Genomic DNA, 19856 nt, shown 5'->3' on the forward strand with positions numbered 1-19856 from the left:
CACATGGTAGCAAGGTGAAACTATTTGGTACAGTCCTTCTCTCTGGTTATGTGTTGATGCTAAGTTCTGTTCATCGTACTTGAACAAGACTTAAGAAGCAGGGCTTGCAAATAGGCAATCTGAGTAGGGTAAGGCATAAAAGACATCATATACCCAAGTTTGGAGCAAGATACCCATATTTACTTGAATCTTATTTGCCATTGAATCTAATGTGCACCTCAGTTTGCAAAACCCTGAAACCAAAAAAGTATTTGCTGCCAAATGTAAAGCACAGCAGCAAAAACTGCACTCTGTAATTTAGCCAAAGAAGGGTGTAGATTACAGTTGCTGCCTACATAGAATTCCTTCTTTAAAATAATGGTGTTGAAATGAGGCTTCCAGCCACGAAAAAGAAAAACTTGGAATTTATCTATGCTATAGAATGAATCCACTTTAATTGCCTTGGTTCAATGCTATAGAATCATGGGGGCTGTAGTTTTACAAGGTTTTGAGCCTTATTTGTCAAAAAAAATGCTGATGCCTTACCAAACTACAAATCACAGAATTGAAAAGAACTGAGCCCTAGCAATTAAATTAGAGATGATAGGGGCTCCAGGTGCTCTTGAAGCAGCTTCCCCTTTTGCTTTGGCTCAGCACTTAAGCATTAGATTCGAGTAAATAGGGCATATCTGTTGAATATCAAACTGATCCAACTTAAATTAATATCAGGGCCGGTCGGAGATAAATTTAAATATTAAGCGGGGGCGCTGAAAAGCGCCCCCCGCCGGCCCCGCCTCCTGCGCCCTGGCCCCGCCTCCCAACCAGCGTGCCCTGGCCCCGCCTCCCGCGCTGCGTGGGAGGCGGGGCCAGGGCACGCTGGGTGGAAGGCGGGGCCAGGGTTGGCCCCGCCTCCCATGCTATTCGCCCTGGCCCCGCCTCCCACGCAGCGTGGGAGGCGCGGCCAGGGTTGGAAAGAGGGAGGCTTCGCCGCCCGGGGAGGGAAGGGGGGATCGCCTCCTCCCCTCCCCGGGCGGCGAAGGAACCAGGCTTCGCCGCCCGGGGAGGGAAGGAGCGATCTCCTCCTCCCCTCCGCGGGCGGCGAAGGAACCAGGCTTCGCCGCCCGGGGAGGGAAGGAGCGATCTCCTCCTCCCCTCCGCGGGCGGCGAAGGAACCAGGCTTCGCCGCCCGGGGAGGGAAGGAGCGATCTCCTCCTCCCCTCCCCGGGCGGCGAAGGAACCAGGCTTCGCCGCCCGGGGAGGGAAGGGGGGATCGCCTCCTCCCCTCCCCGGGCGGCGAAGGAACCAGGCTTCGCCGCCCGGGGAGGGAAGGAGCGATCTCCTCCTCCCCTCCCCGGGCGGCGAAGGAACCAGGCTTCGCCGCCCGGGGAGGGAAGGAGCGATCTCCTCCTCCCCTCCGCGGGCGGCGAAGGAACCAGGCTTCGCCGCCCGGGGAGGGAAGGAGCGATCTCCTCCTCCCCTCCGCGGGCGGCGAAGGAACCAGGCTTCGCCGCCCGGGGAGGGAAGGAGCGATCTCCTCCTCCCCTCCGCGGGCGGCGAAGGAACCAGGCTTCGCCGCCCGGGGAGGGAAGGAGCGATCTCCTCCTCCCCTCCCCGGGCGGCGAAGGAACCAGGCTTCGCCGCCCGGGGAGGGAAGGGGGGATCTCCTCCTCCCCTCCCCGGGCGGCGAAGGAACCAGGCTTCGCCACCCGGGGAGGGAAGGAGCGATCTCCTCCTCCCCTCCGCGGGCGGCGAAGGAACCAGGCTTCGCCGCCCGGGGAGGGAAGGAGCGATCTCCTCCTCCCCTCCGCGGGCGGCGAAGGAACCAGGCTTCGCCGCCCGGGGAGGGAAGGAGCGATCTCCTCCTCCCCTCCGCGGGCGGCGAAGGAACCAGGCTTCGCCGCCCGGGGAGGGAAGGAGCGATCTCCTCCTCCCCTCCCCGGGCGGCGAAGGAACCAGGCTTCGCCGCCCGGGGAGGGAAGAGGGCGAAAGAGGGAGCCACAAGGCCAGGGCGCACTGGTCGGGCGGCGGGGCACCGTCAGAGCGGTGCCCCGCCTCCCTCCCAGCCTGACGGCGCCCCCCGGGACCTGCGCCCGAGGCGGCGGCGTCACTGGCCTTTATGGTGGGGCCGGCCCTGATTAATATCCACAGGAAAAACCATCTAGGTCTCTTTAACACTACACAATTGTAACTATTTGGTATCACTTTAATTATCATAGCCCTGCTCTATGGCATCCTGGGATTTGTAGTTACTCTCCAGAGACCTTTAGTGCCTCACAAAACTACAAATCCCAGCTTTCTATAGAAGGTAGCTATTGAGATTAAAATTAAATCAAAGTATCCTAATCAGGTAATGTAAAAAAAAAAACCTTGGTACCTTGCAGCAAAAATGGAGTATTTTCGGCTCGTGAAAAATTAGCAAATGTTCTATATCATCATCTTTTAGGTTCTAAAGTTTAATGAAGGAAACCTTGGCTCATGAAAGCCAAAGCATTTTGCTCTTTTCCAGCTCCAGCTCTCCTCCTCCTCCTGAATGCAACCAAGCTGCTGTTGCCAGGGCTAAAGAGTAAACTCCTTCTACTTTAGGACCTGTTCTGGTTGAGTGCCAATTTTGTACCTCTTTCTGGGTTTGGGGCCAACTGTAATTGAATATTGCAAATTCAATCACACTTTAAATCTCAATAATAAAGATACAAAATTGGACACCTGTACACTTTCCAAAAAGTTTCATTTATCCAATAAGATGCCAGTGCAGGACTTGATTGAAGGGCTGCTGCTCAGTATTTCTGCAACATTTGGTACAGCCATAAAGCCCTGAATAAAAATAAATATAAAAGCAAATGAAATATAGAAATTTCACTACAAAGAATATTCACTTTTGTTCCTTCCTTAAATAAGCAATTGAACATATTGCTACCTTATTCTAGATGAAAAGAACCTATTCCTTAGCCCTAGCAATGCAATTCCTGTTCCAGCTTCCCTCTTCTTATGAACTCCGCCAGCAAGTACAATTGCTTTCTTAGGGTTTTCCCATCCAATAAGATTTGAATCTGTAATTTTCAGTGACCATGGACTGTTGCACCCAGTTTTAGTAAACTGTGGCAACATGAACACAGAAAAGCTGGAATATATGTGTTCACAGTTTTGCTATTTAATAACCTGAGGTTTGATCATCTGTATTTTTTTATTCATGTCAGGTCTCAGAACCAAACCCCTGTGAATATGGCAGATCTACTATAGCAGAGTTTCTCAAACTGTGCTCCTCCAGATGTTTTGGACTTCAGCTCCCACAATTCCTAACAGCTAGTAAACTGACTAGGATTTCTGGGAGATGAAATTCAAAATACCTGGAGGAGCACAGTTTGAGAAACACTGCACAATAGTCATAAGTGTTACAAGAGCATACCATTGTAAAGAATATTATTACTGTGTTTATTTTTCTTGTCCATTTATTTATTCATTTTATTATTAGTCTGGTTATACTACTGTGGCCTCTTGGTATCTGCTGGGGTTTGGTTCCAGGGCTTCCTCTGGATTCTATTACCACGACAACAAAGTAAAATGATTCCACTTACATAAAATGGCAAGGTTTACTTTTTGCATCTTTAAAAATATATTATCAAGTTGTGGATGTTTGAATCTGTGGATATACTGTAATTATATCCAAATTACTGACTGTAGTTTGAATTTGGGAAGTTCATGGTAACAGTGGAAAAAAACCAATGTCAATGCTGTGATACTGAGTTTCCATCTAATACCACACAAAGCTGGTGGCAATCTCATTTCCTTCAGTGGTGCTACCAGGCAGTGTCAAACTTTGTTTCTCTTTATGTAGAAGTAGTTGTGTAAAGTTTCTAGTGTTATCTTTATATAAATGTTTGTTAGTTTTTCCTCAAGATGGCCTTCTTGAAAAAAATGCCAGTTCTTTTAGATGAACATTAAAAACTTTATGTAGAGATCCAGAAAGCTCACTAATGATGACTTCTTGAGTAAATAATGAGCAACCCTCCAACTGTCCTGATTTGTCAGAAGACAGTCCCACATAATCCTCTGCTTTATCAATTTTCCAGCAGATTTTAAAATGTCCCAGTTACTCTCTGCTCTTATGTCCTCAACTTACTTGAATTCTGCAAACTCAGGTCCCATCTATGCTTCCATATAAGGTGGTTTGAAAGTGCCTTATATGGTCAATGTAGACTTCTATAATGCAGATAACTGCATTGAACTATGAGTCTACACTGACCATATAATGAAGTTTCAAACTGCATTATATGGCAGTGTAGATAGGGCCTGAGTTCAAGGTGCAAAACTAGCAAGGGGGAAATGAAGGGTGAAATTTTGCTCTTCATTGTAGATTCAGCAAAAAAATAAAACTGCTGCATCCTTTCCCAGCTTTTCTGATGTTACTTTGCCACATATTTTCCAGTTTTAATTCAAGCATGAAATATGGGAGGGCAGAAACTAAAGGGCAAGGACACATAGTACAATACATCTGTTTCTCTCCACTAGAGGGAAGCATTACACACATCTTTTCATGGGGACTTGGAAGTATAGCTAACCTATACCTTGGCATACCATCACATGTACACTAGGTGTGATTTGTGCTATAAAAAGAGACTGGTGTTACTAGTGAAGACAATGCAACTTGAACTGTGGAAGGCACTGAGCAGCTTGCATTACAGCATTATACCCGGAAAGATCTAAGCTTTGGGGGGAGGGAACAGCATGACATTTGGTCCTTCCTTATCCCGATGCGGTTCAAAGCCTTTACTTCATCACCACACTGCAAATACCCTTCATGCTCCCTCATGGGCATTTAGGGAGCTGTAATGACCCAGATTTTTCTGGGGCTGGAGCCAATGCACTCCTCGGCTCCCAGCCACATTTATCTTTGATTTGATTCCCGCTTTGTCTGCCTGCTCTTAATTGCAGCTCTGTCTCCTGGAGTTGGGCTGCCTCCCACCCTCTCCCAGCAGTCTTGTTTGATGGGCCCTTGGGTCAGGAGTCCTTCCCCATTGCCTCATTAACAATGCATGGGCCGGCCCATTCCGCATCCCCACAGCCTCGTTAACGAGCCACAGCACCACACCATCAACTCCTGCTGGCTAATTATTATCATCAGCCTCTCATGTTGCAGATGTGGTAGAGCCAGTCGTGGTGGTGGCAGAGTAAACTTTTCCAAGATAAGGGTTTTCTTTTCTTTTTTCCAGAACAGGTGCCAGGAGTAACCCAAGGAGAGTAGCATTTCAGACTACATTCAGAAGACTGAAAGCAATCTGGCTCGTTTGTGAAAAGGCCCTTCAGAAGTACAACAAAGGATTTTCTTAATTAACCTCAAAGAAATTCTGTTCTCAGGGGCCAGCCACTTTAACAGCAGGATGATAAACTTCTGGCTGAAATGCTAAATAGGAAGCAATTTCCCAGTCCTCACTAAACTTGTGTAATAGTTTGCCAATAAGTCATCTTCAATAAGGAGACCGTATGGTATAATGGCTTGGGTGTTGGACTAGGGGTCCTTCTATACAGCCATATAACCCAGAATATCAAGGCAGATAATCCACAATATCTGCTATGAACTGGGATATCTGAATCCACACTGCCATATAATCCAGTTCAAAGCAGATAATGTGGGATTTTATATAGCTGTGTGGAAGGGGCCTCAGACTCTGATGAGCAATGTTCAACTCCATGCCCAGTCATGGAAACCCATTTAGTCACCTTGAGTAAGTCACACTCTCTCAACCTCAGAGGAGGGTATTGGCAAACCCCCTCAGAACAAACCTTGCTCAGAAAACCCCATGAGAACTCTATATGTTGGAATGGCTTGAAGGCACACAAAACACACACACCTAAAACTTCACTATATGTCAGCACTATGCATGAGAGACCTCCAAGGCTATCAATTGTTCTGCTCAGCCTTTGCAAACACAAGGCTGTGTGTGGCTCCCTCAATTTAATCAATACCACTGTAATGCAATCTCCCTCTTTTTCTACTGCCTTCCATTTTTCTCAGGATTGTCATGTTCTTATGTTGCCTCTTCATGTGCTTTGATAAATGTTTTGCTCATACTGCTTTTAAGCAAAAGTACATATCTTACCAAAGTTGTAAAGTAAAAAGAACCCAAATTTTATTATCACAACTCTTTGGATTTTGTATTTAATATCATCCTCATCTTGCGTGAGCAGAAGAGTTGCTGCAAAAATCTGAAGTCCTTATTGCTAGCTGTTCTGGTCTTTTAATATAGAGCAAATGACCACAAGTGAAAGGGTCATGTTGTGCAACAAAATGGTTTTCCGGGACCTGGACCTGGACCTCAGCCCACAGAACAGATTGGCCTCCAAGGACACAGATGGTGGCCATCTCAGCTTTAGCGCCATATATAGCCATCAACTAAATTTTGTGCACATCAAAAATAGATGCATTTGGAGTTACCACAAGATCAAGCAGAATATCCTACATTGAAACCAGAAAGCAATAGCTACAAAAAAAGAACTATTTGTGTCCACCAGGAAAATCAATTCATTGGGAAAAGTTATATTTTTCCACTGTAAAAGCCTGCATTGGTGTGACTATAAACCAAATCGCCAAAGTTTCTACTGGAAACCTGCTTGTCTGTTTATCTATGTATCTTCCACCCGTTCCTTAAATGCTGGTATCCTGAACTTCGCAAGGATTATTTAGAAATTCCCAGGGAAGACCTAAGGAGAGCCATCTGTTCCACTCTGGGGATAAACTTGGATGCTTCCCCATACTGTTGTCTCCAGACTTTGTCGCGTCTGTGGTCCCAAGAGAAGAGGCTTCCTTCTGCTACTTTGTTTAATAGCTTTGGCTGTTCCCATGATTGTAACAAGATGAGTTGTAATGGGTGAGGCAATTGCTCCTTGAGCAAGACAGAAGTCATGAAAAGGATGAATAGGAGATCCATGACACAAACTGAATCAATGTTTGTCATATGTTTAAGTTAGAAATGTGGGGAGATAAACCAGGCTGAGTAGTGTCTAAATTGTGGTACTCCATCTGAGCTTGGCTAAGTCTTAGACCAATAAAATAAACACTAAGATCATCAGGTACCTGGCAGTTTTGCATTTTACCATTTGTAGAGATAATCCCAAATATGCAGTCATAGCTATAACGATTTATGCGAGGTCTTTTAAAACCAGACAATTCTAAAAGGCAAGTTTAAAAAAAATCAAAGCATTCATTTCCGGGTTTTGAATGGTGGACTTTGTGTGCATCTACACTGCAGAATTAATGCAGTTTGATACCACTGTAACCACCATGGTTCAATGCTGTGAAATCATGGAAGTTTTAGTCTCACACAATGTTTAGCCTTCTTTACCAAAGGGTGTTGATTCTCAGTAATCTCCAAATCCCATTATTCCATAGCATTGAGCCATGGCAGTTAAAGTAGTGTTGAACTACAGTGTAGGTGCATCCTGAGTCTGTCATTTGTTTTTATGACCGCAAATGATTAGTTATATAATTTACTAGTTTTGCAGCAAGGGATAAGGAGGAGAGTCAATGTACCATACTGGTTTGAGCATTGGACTAGCACACTGGGAAGCCTGAGTTAAAATCCCCATGTGGCCACGGAAATCCACTAGGAGACCTTGAGCAAGTCACACACCCTCAGGTTCAGAGGATAGCAGAGGCAAATCCCCTTTGAACAAATCTTGCCAAGAAAATTTTATAACAATATCATCATTAATTGGAATCAACTTGGAGGAACATAAAACAGCAAAAATAACTTTTGTGTTTATATTACTAATTCATGTCTTAATTAAATGGTGTTAATTATCATGTAAGAAAATAGAAATCAAAGTTAGTACGTGTTAGAGAATTTCAGGATTTCTCTTGGTTTCATGATGCATGTTTCCATGATGTACATGATAGAATGACACTGATGTGTTGTTCCATCATGTGTATCAGCGGAAACTGCATATTAGTGGGCATCTGTATCCAGAATGTTCTACAAATGAACTGAAAGGAGAACATTCAAGCAGGAGATTATATGGTAACCTCTATTCTAAGAAGTATTAAGAATGGAAATAATATTTGACAATTTTCAAAAAATGGTTGAAAAACATGTTTATTGTGGATTGAAAAAATCTGATGAGAAGAATCCTGGTCTGATGCAGATCTTTGCAGTTCAGGCATAAATCGTACAAATGTGCACATGGTTGTTTTGTGCACACAAAAGCATTTTCTGTTTGAAAAAATATATTAAATGTTGTTTTCTATGCAAACATTGTAATTGGGGATTTAATCTTTGTAAAATTTGTACATTATTGATTTATATAGGAAACAGCAATTTCTGTGCAATAATCATTATTTCTGCATTAAAATATTATTTTCCATGCAAAAAATGCTTTTTTTCTGCACAAAACAACCATGAACAAATTTTGCACAGAAGAGGTCCTGGATCACAAATAGCTTTTTAAAATTGTGGTTTTCAGACTTTAGTGCAGCAAGAAGAAAATTGATGAAATTGCTCACTACCTTTGAGAAGAAAATGAACAATTATTTCCCTAGTTAAGTATGCATTTTTGACTCATAATACATTTCTAAAACTAGATCAGTGGTATCAACCCCTGAAATAAGATGACAAGATGGTTTCTGCATTGTTGGAGGCTACTTGAAAAGGACGGCTGGCAGCCAAAAGCAATGTAGAGTAAAGGAACTAGGGATTGAGGACTCCCATGTTGCATATTGAGATGTGTTATTACAAGTAGACACACTGAGGTCGCCTTCAACTCTTATCCATACTTAAACGTTCTTCTCTCCCACAGAAACACAGACTCTGGAAGAGTGTGGTCAACAAGTAAAGATGGTGCTGGAATCTTCCTGCCTGCCTCAGTGGCACAGACTTCTTTTGCAACATCTGACTAGGCATTTCTGTAAAGTGTGCCAGAACAACACCAAGAATCACCTTACACCTAGGTTACTTGGAGAAGCCTTTTGTGGAGTGCTTTTTAAACCATCCTTATCAAGGTAACACTTCTGGGCCATGTGCCAGACTTTACTATTTGACAGAAATATGGAGGTGAGAGGGTTTGTCTTTATTGTTTTTTCTTCACCTTCCTTTTTTTCTTGAATGAATTGGGCTGCCTAGAACTCAATTTTTTTAAAAAAAAAACTGACCTTATAATAATAAAATCATGATTTTGTTCTGTGTGTGGAGAGAAAAGGAAAGAATGAAAATCATTTCAAATTGTATCTTCTTCGGAAAAATGTCATTTTAGATGGTGAAGCTAAGTCCTTTATCATTTGCCCTGATTCAAAACTTGTTGTGCTTTGGATGAAGGCATTGAATAAGCCATTGTATACTGTCCCATTTGTAATTTAAATATTAACAAAATAATGTAATGTCTCCTGACCTAGCCCCAAATCATAGTTTAGGGCAGTAGTTCCCAACCTTTGGGCCTCCAGGTGTTTTGACCTTCAGCTCCCACAGTTCCTAACAGCTGGTAAGCTGGCTGGGATTTCGGGGAGTTGAAGTCCAAAACACTTTGAGGCCCAAAGATTGGGAACCACTGGTTTAGGGCTACCAGCTAAAGCAGTGGTTCTCCCCCTGTGGGTCCCCAATGTTTTGGCCTACAACTCCCAGAAATCCCAGCCAGTTTACCAGCTGTTAAGATTTCTGGGAGTTGAAGACCAAAACATCTGGGGACCCACAGGTTGAGAACCACTGAGCTAAACCATGGACAGTTTCCCCTTAGCCTTGCATGTTCCAACCCTTTATTCAATGCTGGCTTAGATATGAGAATATCAGAAACCTCTGCTTCTCTTTTAGATACAATGTAGGTCAGTTTCTTATCCAATCCACCAAACTGTGATAAACTTTAACAATGGTTTCTTGAAACAAGCCAGTTTCATTAACCTACATTCAAAGCTCACTTATTTCAAATAAGTCATAGTGAAGTGGAACCACAGTGACACATGACTGATAAAAATGATAAATGAAATGTTCCAACTTCCTTGTACATACTTCAGAAGAGGCAGAAAGGTTATTGCAGAAGCTGCAGGACACTAGGTTGTTCCTATCATGATAACCCATCTTTCTTTGGTTACATGCGGTCACAACTCATTATATTATCTTATGCAAGAATTGTTACCTGAACTGTCTTATTTTCCTGATCCGTTCCTTTTGTATTATGTGACTTAGATGGCAAAGACATTATTATAAAATGTAAAGTAGTTTGTGTAGTTAATGCATCTAGCTAAAATCAACATAAACAAAAATAACCAGAATAGCATGAAGACAAACAAGCATAGGACTGTGGTCACCACTATTAACTTTTGAATTATTTAAGTATTAAACCATGATTAACAATAGATTTAGGAGAATTTCTGGTGATTGTGGTGCTCCTATTGTCATCTATGAAGCAATTGCAATTGCAATATGCTGGCATCCCTGGAAATATCAAAATATGCAGAAATTGGGTGGCTGGCTATGTCATATCTTATCCATGAGTTCATTTAATTCTTGTAACTACCCTTGACATACAGATAGCCTAGATAAGCTTGCCTTAAGTACTGTGTCATTCTTTTTCTAGCATGGAGATGAATCTTGAGCACCATGTGAAGATTATTGAAGCTCTCATTGTAGCTGGTGGAGTGTCTGAGGCCCAGGCAGCACCAGGTAGGAAATTATGGAAAACATGGCAATCTAAAAGACAATGGAATGAGGAAATATGTCTGACTGTATGTTGGCTTTGTGGTCAATAATAAGCAAGGTGAGGACTGGACTTTGTCATGTGGCTGACTGCAACCTATGTTTAATTTACTGTTCTCCTAAGGTAAGTATGTGTGGTGTATCAGTTGAATTTTCAAGTAGTATTAACAAAGAAAGTCTGTGGTGTGGCTACCTCTTGGAGTGAGGAGTTTTCTCCAGCTGCTTGGACCATGTTCAGCTGGATTTCATTGGGTTGCTTTCATGATGATTTGCATTCATAGGATATACTAATTTTAGACAATAATATATACATGAATGTAGCGCAGAATCAGCTTCTATTACACTTAACATGGAATCTAGAAGTTCATAAACTAGAGTTCTGTATCCATTTTGTAAGTAAAGTTACTGTGGTTGTGCAAACAGGGCTTCCAAAATATTTCCTAAGCTTGTTTCATTCACATTTTCATTGCTATTTGTTGGCCGTTCTGATCAGCTGTTACACAAGAGTAATTCTTTGTTCTATCACATTCTCCTTGTTCACTGTGTGATCTTAGCCTATTGGGGATCACATCGCTTCAGTTATGATATAACATATAGTTATAGCTGCCGATGTGACAATATCATGAAGCCAGTTCAGAGTGGTATTTGGGATTTGTTGCCTTGTTCAGAATTAGCCCCAGGGTAGATTAAGTTGTTGGGCATCATGATACCATCACTTTGGTTCCATTGACTTCATTTTTTTTTTCAAAACAAGTAGTCAATGAGGCAATCTTATTTGACTAGGTGATTATGCCAGAAAACCAATTCAGTGTGAATGCAGTCAGACTCAGCACTGTCCACATTCTTAATGTATAAGTAGGGTGGAGGGCTCTAAAAACCTCCAGTTTTGTTTCCAGCTTCCCCAAATATATTGAAAGGAAGGAAAACTGTTCCAAGAAAGCACATATGCACACAGTTTTAGCTTAGTTATAATAAAATGCACTCAAAATCTTTTCAAAACTAAGAACAGATATGCCTCTAAATGCATGAAGTCAAAGAAAATGGGTCTGAGGTCAACTACTGTATTATAAAATATGTCTAACAAGTAGAAGTTAAACAGAATAGATTTATAAAGGGTTTTAAAAAAATATATTGTTTGTTTTTGCAATGCAGTTTCTAGTGTGTTCAACTATCTGGGTCAAGACACTAGAACCAAATAATGAAAAGTCCCAAAAAGCTTTGGGCAGACAATTGTGGTGCAATAACATCCCATTATTTCTATTCACCATGGTTAGTAGTAAGGAACCGTTTTCCAAAAAATGTTGCAGGGAACTGTGGAGTCCCAGGAGTGAAAATCATATGGCCATCCCAAGGGGACTTCAGGTTCCAGCAACCCTGGCCAGCATTAGCCAATGTGGAAGGAGCCTGGACACTGCAGGCCAACAAGATGTGGATCGGCATATGATTCCCATCTCAAATCAACACTATGCAACTGTAGACAAGGCCAAGAGTGTGCTACAGCATGGCAGCTCACAATTACATGATTACAGGAAGGATTGAAAAGACTGTGGGGAAGGATGAGTTGAACTGGAGAACATAGCCAGTTAAACAAGCTTAGTGATTGCACTATTATTTATTTATTTCATGTATATACCACTTTTTTCAATAGCTGGGGGACTCAAAGCGGTTCACAGCAAAGTAAATGGCAAAATTCAATGCCTCACAAAATATAAAATACAACACATAGCTATAAAATAGCATATAACAATAGATTAAAACCAGTAAACTACAAAATACCAAACATAGACAACCTAAAACATAGAACCTTGGACATTGCACCAATCCTGAAGTTATCATGGCTGACTTCATCTCACTCTCCAAATGCTGGCTTAAAAACCACGTTTTAAGTATTTTCCTAAATGTCAGGAGGGAGGGGGCTGATCTGATTTCGCTAGTTATGAGCTAACTATTCAGTCTTCTGTATTGGATCTAGGGCTTCAGAAACCCATAAAGGGCTCTTTTAAACGTCTCTGCATGAATTGAAGTTTGTGTCCCAGGGTGAAGAAAAGTACAAACATTCCCGTGTGTGTGGTTTCCTTAACTGTTTCAATGTGCAGATTGCAAAGCCACAATTGCAACTCGGCCATCAACATAATGATTGGCAGCAACACAATACTGACTGCCCCTATTGTATCCTTATCTGCTGTTGCCATAGTCCCAGGAAGGGAAGGTCTCCTTTCTTTCACACTGGACTGGACAGGACTGAATACTTGCTTTGCAATTGTCAGATTTGCTGAAGTCTCTTGAGGCAGACATGGTCTGTGGTTTTGCAATGATGCTTCGTCCTCTCCAGCTTGCGATCATCATAGAAGGAGAGTCCACCACCCCACTGTCAGTCCTATGCTTGTTTTTCGGCTTTGGTGCTCTCCTTTTTTCCAACACTCCAGGAGGTGATCAGCCTGCCTCAGGCAAGGATGGGGGAGATCCACGTTTGTTTCACCTTCTTGTCTTTGTCCGTGGTTGTTAGCTTGATCGGCAGCACTGCTGGCAGCTGGGGATGGTTTAATTGCTCTTCGGGGAATCACTGAGGTGATGTTACAGGAACGCCTTTGGTGAGGGTTGACTTTGGGAAGAGTCCAACACACCAACAGAGAATGGGAAAGGAAGTTTTGTCGCCGTATTTTCCAGTTCAATGTTTGCTCACATGAGGTTTATTGGCAGGAGGAATGGCTCCTGATCCTGTTTGCATTTATCATTTGATCGGCAAGGTTATGAAGAGGTGGTTCTTGAGGCAGAAGATGGGGCTGAGGACTTTCCCTCATGAGCTCACTATACCTTAAACTGTCCTTGTTGTTTTAAATCTTGTTCTAAAAAAGAGGTTTATCAGTAGATGTGTAGCCTTCAGATAACACCAAGTAAAGTTCCTTCGCCTGCAAATTTCTGATGAGTATTTTTCTCCGGTCAAATAAATTCAAACAGGTGAATTTAGCAAGATGGAACTAAATTGCTTGGAAATAATTAAACAATACAGTAAGACAGAATTTCTTTCTGTGTGTATAGCAGACATTAATTATGAACAATATGTGGTTATCTCTATTTGCAAAAGCAGTAAAATAAGTAGCAGGTAATATTCTGTTACCAGTGGTGGCATTTGGTTGAGTATGTGATATATATGAGTGATTTATTCTTGTTCATTCTGTTTGTGTGCATATTATGAACTTATAATGGAGGCAGGGAAGAATGTAACCACTGTTTTAATAGTTAGTGTTACAGTAGATGGCACTGTGGATGAGCCCTCAGATCAACCATAGCTGTAAACTTTGCTTCTGGAAACCTTATAAATGATTTCACAGAAGGCCAAAAGTGTGGAACTAGGCTGCTTCCTGAGATGGCACCTTTCAAAGGGCATGGTCAAGCTGAAAGTAGAACATAAGTTGGCTCACACCGCTACTGGCATGGCTGTTCCCTTGTAAACTAAAGAGTATTTGATGTCATTGACTTATTTCAAATATTTATATGTGTCTCTTCCAGGAAAAACAGGCCTCAAAGTTATTCCCCATAATCCTCTGCAACATCACAGATTCTGGGACATTCTCAGTTTGTGCTTGGATCGGCTTAATTTGTTCAATCCTACTTGGCCAAAGGCAGCTAAAATTTCTGAGCCAGCTCTGACTAATTCCAACTGTCTAGCAAAAAGTCTACAATTTATCTTGTTGACTCAGCATTGAACCATGAGAAGTTCCTAGTGCTAAGATTACTTAAATCAGAGGTTTGGGTCCATTTTTAACTAGTTTAAGAAGTTGCCTTCATGAGGTTAAGTTAGAACTTATTAATGTGTTGTGTGAATTTACTTGGACAGTTTTATTCTTGGTTCAGTCCCCACTTATTTAAGACATCCCTGTAGTTTTGTGGTGCCTGGAACACTGAAAGGTTCTCCTATAGCCCTGTACAGTTTGCTTAGAGTTCAGGGCTTAGTTGTTAGGGAAAAGAGCTTTGGACATTGGCTCTGTATTGCTACAGATATAGGATGTGCCTATATTAACCCCAAGTGCTGCTAGACTGCACTCTCAGCACTCTTGCCCAGCTTAACCAAAACTGGGAGTTGCAATCCAATATATTGAAGATTGCATGAATAACACCTCCCACCCTAAATGTAGAAATGGCCACAGATATGTATTTTCTAAATGGCTATTTCATAATATGTGAAATTCAGGTCTGCTTCCCTCCCCGCCCCCTTTTTTTAAAGCCTCCTCATCTTGGACTCTATACTCCCCCCCCCCCCCCACACACACACACACAAGCTGGCTTCTTCTTCACTTACTGTTTTCTCATGTTCCTATTTCTCAATTCATTGCATATCCCATGCTGTTTTCCCCAGCTACTTTGCTTTTGGGTACTTTGTCTCTTGGACACTCTGTTTGCTGGGGTTCCTTCACATTTTGGTCTGCATAAGAATTTACTCAGAAAGATGTACAGTCTCTCCCTTCCCTCACAAAAACTGCACTGAAAACATTCTGATATCCTTGTTCCCTAAGTGTTTATGATCATTCCAAGCAGGCCCGTAGCCAGGATTTTGATTTGGGGGAGGGGGCTGAGATTTTGGTTCAGGGGCGGGGGACTGAGTCTGAGTGAGCGAGGATCTACCCTAGCAAACCTTTTGTATGGTTATCCCAATACCCCCATGCAGGCCTGTAGCGAGGGGGGGGGGTTAGGGGTTCACCACCCCCCCCCCCCCCGAAATTTTTCAGGTTATTAAAAAAACTGGTTTACTCATGAATTTTAACTGGTTAACCAAATCCCCATGCTAAATCTATAAGACGCAAAACATTAAGAGTCCCTCCAGGCACTATCTCAAGCAGATATTGACATGTTTGTGGGGGGTGCTAGGGATTCAACCCCCCCCCCCGAAATTTTCAAAAACCACCCCTGAATTTTTTTTCTGGCTACGGCCCTGCCCCCATGCATATGGGATATATTGAGCATGGTGATCAGATCATGATATGAATAAACATAACAGTTTAAATAATAAATGTAAGGCCTTCTCGCGGACCACCCTGAGAATTTGGGGGGCTAATCCCCTCAAGCCGCCCCCCCCTCCCCGCTACATGCCTGATTCCAAGTTATTCCAGAAGCTTGTTGTAAAAAGGCTGCACTGTTATAAAGATGGACCCATTTCTAAAAATACTGTCTTGTAGATGATTTGTTTCTCTCTTTTTAGGAATCAAAATGTAATGTAATATTGTTCTATTTTTGTTATTCGAAATAGAATTAATTATAAATGTTTCTCATTGGAACTCTTCATTTATTTGTTATGTCTATGTTTTAGGTAGTCAATTAAGCTGTTGTAGCAGTAGGATTATATGTATTCTGTATTCATCTCTGATCAACACTCTGGTTGTAGCCTTTTGGATCCACTGAAATTTCTGACCATATTCCAAAAGAATACAACCAAGATGTTTGCTAGTTTGCCTCGCTGAACTACAAATCCTACAACTCCTCAACTGAATGGCAATTCAGTTGATATCAAATTGATATAATTGTGTACTGTGGGAACATCTTTGGTGTATGCTGTTTCCTAAAACATTTGCCTTCCTCCATTTCTCTTCATGGCTTTAAAAAAAACCTATTTTCATTTCACAGTAACCACATCATATACATTAATATATATAAGCCACTGTACCTCTGGAATGAATCTGTCCTCAGGGTCATCCCATTAGTCTGAATGAGGCAGCTGCCTCAGGCATGAGGAGTTAAGGAGCAAGGAGTGGCGATTTGAGGACAGAGCTGCATGTGCATGTGTGGGTGCCATAGGGCCTGACCTGTGCCCCCTTAACTTGCCTGCTGCCCCCCGAGGTAGTGGAGGAGGCTGTCCTGTCAGCAGTGTTCAAATAAGATTCAAATGGCAGTTGGCTTCTGTCCATAGTTGGTAGGAGAGCATCTTGTCTGCCCCAGGCAGCAAAATATCCATTGCTGCTTCTAGACCTCCCTTTCCCCTTCTATTATACGACGAAAGAATATTCTTGGCCAGTATTTCGTGGCAGGGCAAGAAGAGCACGAAACACAGAGTGCCATTTGCTAATTGTCTTCCAAGAGATTTCTCTCTTCCCCCTGTGTTAGTCATCTTTTTGGCATGTAATGAGCACACGTGTTTCTTCTGCTAAATCTTCATATATCAACTCCTGCCACCCTCCAACTTACATTTATTGCTCTTCTCAGAGCTCTCCCCCCTTCACTTATGCAATGTCAGTATGCATTTTTTCTCTTTAATTCAGCCGTGTGTTAGGAAATCATAGTTTCTCTCCACTTTGCTTTTCCCATGTACTCTGTATATTAGGGTAAAAGTTTTCCCCTGACATTAAGTCTAGTTGTGTCTGACTCTGGGGGTTGATACTCATCTCCATTTCTAAGCTGAAGAGTCAGCGTCATTCGTAGATGTGGTCCATAACTGCATGGAACGCCGTTACCTTCCCACCAAAGCGGTACCTGTTGATCTACTCACATTTGCACGCTTTCAAACTGTTAAGTTGACAGAAGCTGGGGCTAACAGCAGGAGCTCACCCCGCTCCCCAGATTCGAACTGCCGGCCTTTTGAACAGCAGGTTCAGTAGCTCAGTAGTTTAACCCATTGCGCCACCGGGATCTCCCACTCTGTATATTACGGAATTCAAAATGGTTGAGAGGCAGCACAAGATTTTAAACAAACTTCCTGCGAATAATATATCTGCAGGAAAATATGCTCAGTTTGGAAACGAAGTATGTGTATGTTTCAGGGATCTATTTAGAGTACGATGTAGATATTGCCAAAATAAACACACACAAAAGAGAAACAAAAAAAAATGGGACAAATGTTTCTTTCCTACTGAAAGTTAGATGTAGAAAAATTTGTTGGGAACACAATTGAAATAAAATGGCATTGCTTGTGAGTAAGAGCTTTTCTCTGAGGGCTTTAAAGAGGAAGCCAGTCAGTCACTTTGTTTGAATGCACCGCTAAATGAGGCTGAACTGTTGGCCTATTGGTCTACCCAGCTCAGTGTAGTCTATGAAGACTAGTGGTGGCCTCCAAAGTTTCAGAGGAGAGTCTGTCCTAGCTGTATCTTGAGAAGCCAGGGATTGAACCTAGCATGTTTTCCAAGTCTGTGGCCAAATGTATACCTTCAACACCTCTGTGGACTGGACAGGTCATAAAATGGCTCAAAAGTATATGTGGGGGCGGGAGTTCAAACAAGAGTTTATCATATATCTACTACTGGTTTTGATTTGGGAGTTGGGAAAGGGAGCCTAGGGTATCTCCCACTTTTTCTGTGCAAAAACCTAAACTTCTGGGGGCATCTAACAGTATCGGGTATTTGGCACAAATACCCGATACGCTCAAATTTGAATACTGGTGGGGTTGGGGAGGGATTGATGTTGTCATTTGGGAGTTATAGTTGCTGGGATTTATAGTTCACTTATAATCAAAGAGCATTCTGAACTCCACCTACAATGCAATTGAACCAAACTTGGCACACAGAACTCCCATGACTAACAGAAAACACTGGAGGGATTTGGTGAGTTTTGGAGTTGTAGTTCACCTACATCCAGCCTTCTTTGCCAAAGGGGTTCCTAAGACCATCAGAAATATGTGTTTACTGTTAGTCTTTGGCAACCCCTTTGACACCCCCTCACAACCCCCTCCCCAGGGGTCCTGACCCCCAAGTTAAGAAATGCTGTGTTGGAGCATGGGACTCATTTGGGGAAGGTAGAAAAACAGCCTGGGGGATCTGTGCAACCTCTAGCCCACATCAATGCTAAACTACATACTGTCTCCTCTATCATGGGGAAGGTGTTTAAATTGTTACACATAGACCATGTCAATATGAAAACTTGATCCAATCCTAATTTTGTTCCCAAATCTCAGATTAGATCTCACTATAATAAGCATTCTTGCAAATATACTTATATAATAAAATATTCCTTTGTCCCAGGTTTCTGGTATCAGTTCTGACATTTAATACATGAGCCATCTAGATTCACCATTGAGTTAATTGTTTCTAAGTCTGCTGCTGACTAATTATGTGGCCTTTCCTTGCTCCTTTAACCTTCTGTACATCACAATTATTTTTTCTAATTTCTATCATATGAGGCTTCACCCCATATTTTTAAAGTTCTTTCAAAACCATGTACAGACATAAGAAGTGCTATATAAAGCTTGTGGTGTTAATATTAGTAGGAGAAGTGGAGGCCTTGGCCACTTCGCCATATCCTGTCCTATTCCCCACATGCATCCTCATCCCACATTAAGCCATGCCTTGTAATTATACCCATGTAAAGCAGTTAAAAATACTTTGCAATAACACAGAGACCTCTGCGCAAATACTATATAAACAGGACTCAAGAGCTGATACAAGGAGAAATGAGAACATGATCTTGCTTTGACACAAGAATAAACTGGCCGCCTTCTGAACACAGATTTGTTCATCCTCTTTTAGAGAGCAGGGGAAAGAGCATTGTTCTGGGTTACTTAATGTCTCCTGCATTTGACCACATGCAATAAATAAGTCATTGGCAGTGCATTCCAACCTTTCGCTGTTACTGCCTTGAGCGGGTCACCGTTTTCCAACCTCAGAGCTCTATTGATGAAATGGTAGTTATAATGAGCAATGTCACAAGACTTTAGGAGGATTGCAAAAGAAGGGAGAGATCACAGCTGATATTTTCCGTTACAAACCATCCCATGCTTTGAGATATGCTGGGGAGATCCTTCTGTCTGTTCCATGCAGGTATATCTTCTCAGTTGTTGCCCGCAGATTCTGGGGCTACCTTTCCAGAGTAGTTAGACTGGCACCCTCCCTACTTTGTCTTCACAGACAAGAAAAGATTTTCTGCTTCGCTAAGTGATAGGACAATTGCTTTTCATGGCAGAGGGTGAACTATGTTCAGATCCCAGGATCACCAGTTAAGAGCTTCAGGTGGCAAGTGTGACAGGAAAGAAATGCTCTCTGTGTACCTTGTGGGGCTGATGTCAGCTAGAATATACAACATTGAACTATAAGTGAAGCAACAGTCTGACCTGGAGCTTGGAACAATTACTTTTACTGCAATTTTCAAGATTCCCACAGTCAAAAAGTACCTTTATTTGAGCTCTAGTAAAACATAGCTTGGTATAACATAGGCTGTCAACATATCTTCTTATGGAATTGTTATAAATTGTTACCTACTTGGGTCTTGAAAAGGGAATTTTGCAGT

At 42.3% G+C, this 19856-nt stretch overlaps 1 protein-coding gene across 1 annotated transcript in view; it reads left to right on the plus strand.

Moving 5' to 3' along the window:
* The window catches only part of pik3r3 (phosphoinositide-3-kinase regulatory subunit 3), a 321047-nt gene that overhangs the window by 115457 nt on the left and 185734 nt on the right, over positions 1–19856 (plus strand). The window contains exons 6-7 of the mRNA XM_003220270.4: positions 8767–8968; positions 10534–10619. Of these exons, the coding sequence (XP_003220318.2) occupies positions 8767–8968; positions 10534–10619 (288 nt within the window). The remainder of the gene's footprint in view (positions 1–8766; positions 8969–10533; positions 10620–19856) is intronic.

This window comes from Anolis carolinensis, chromosome 4 (genome assembly GCF_035594765.1).
Source record: "Anolis carolinensis isolate JA03-04 chromosome 4, rAnoCar3.1.pri, whole genome shotgun sequence".
Taxonomy (NCBI): Eukaryota; Metazoa; Chordata; class Lepidosauria; order Squamata; family Dactyloidae; genus Anolis; species Anolis carolinensis.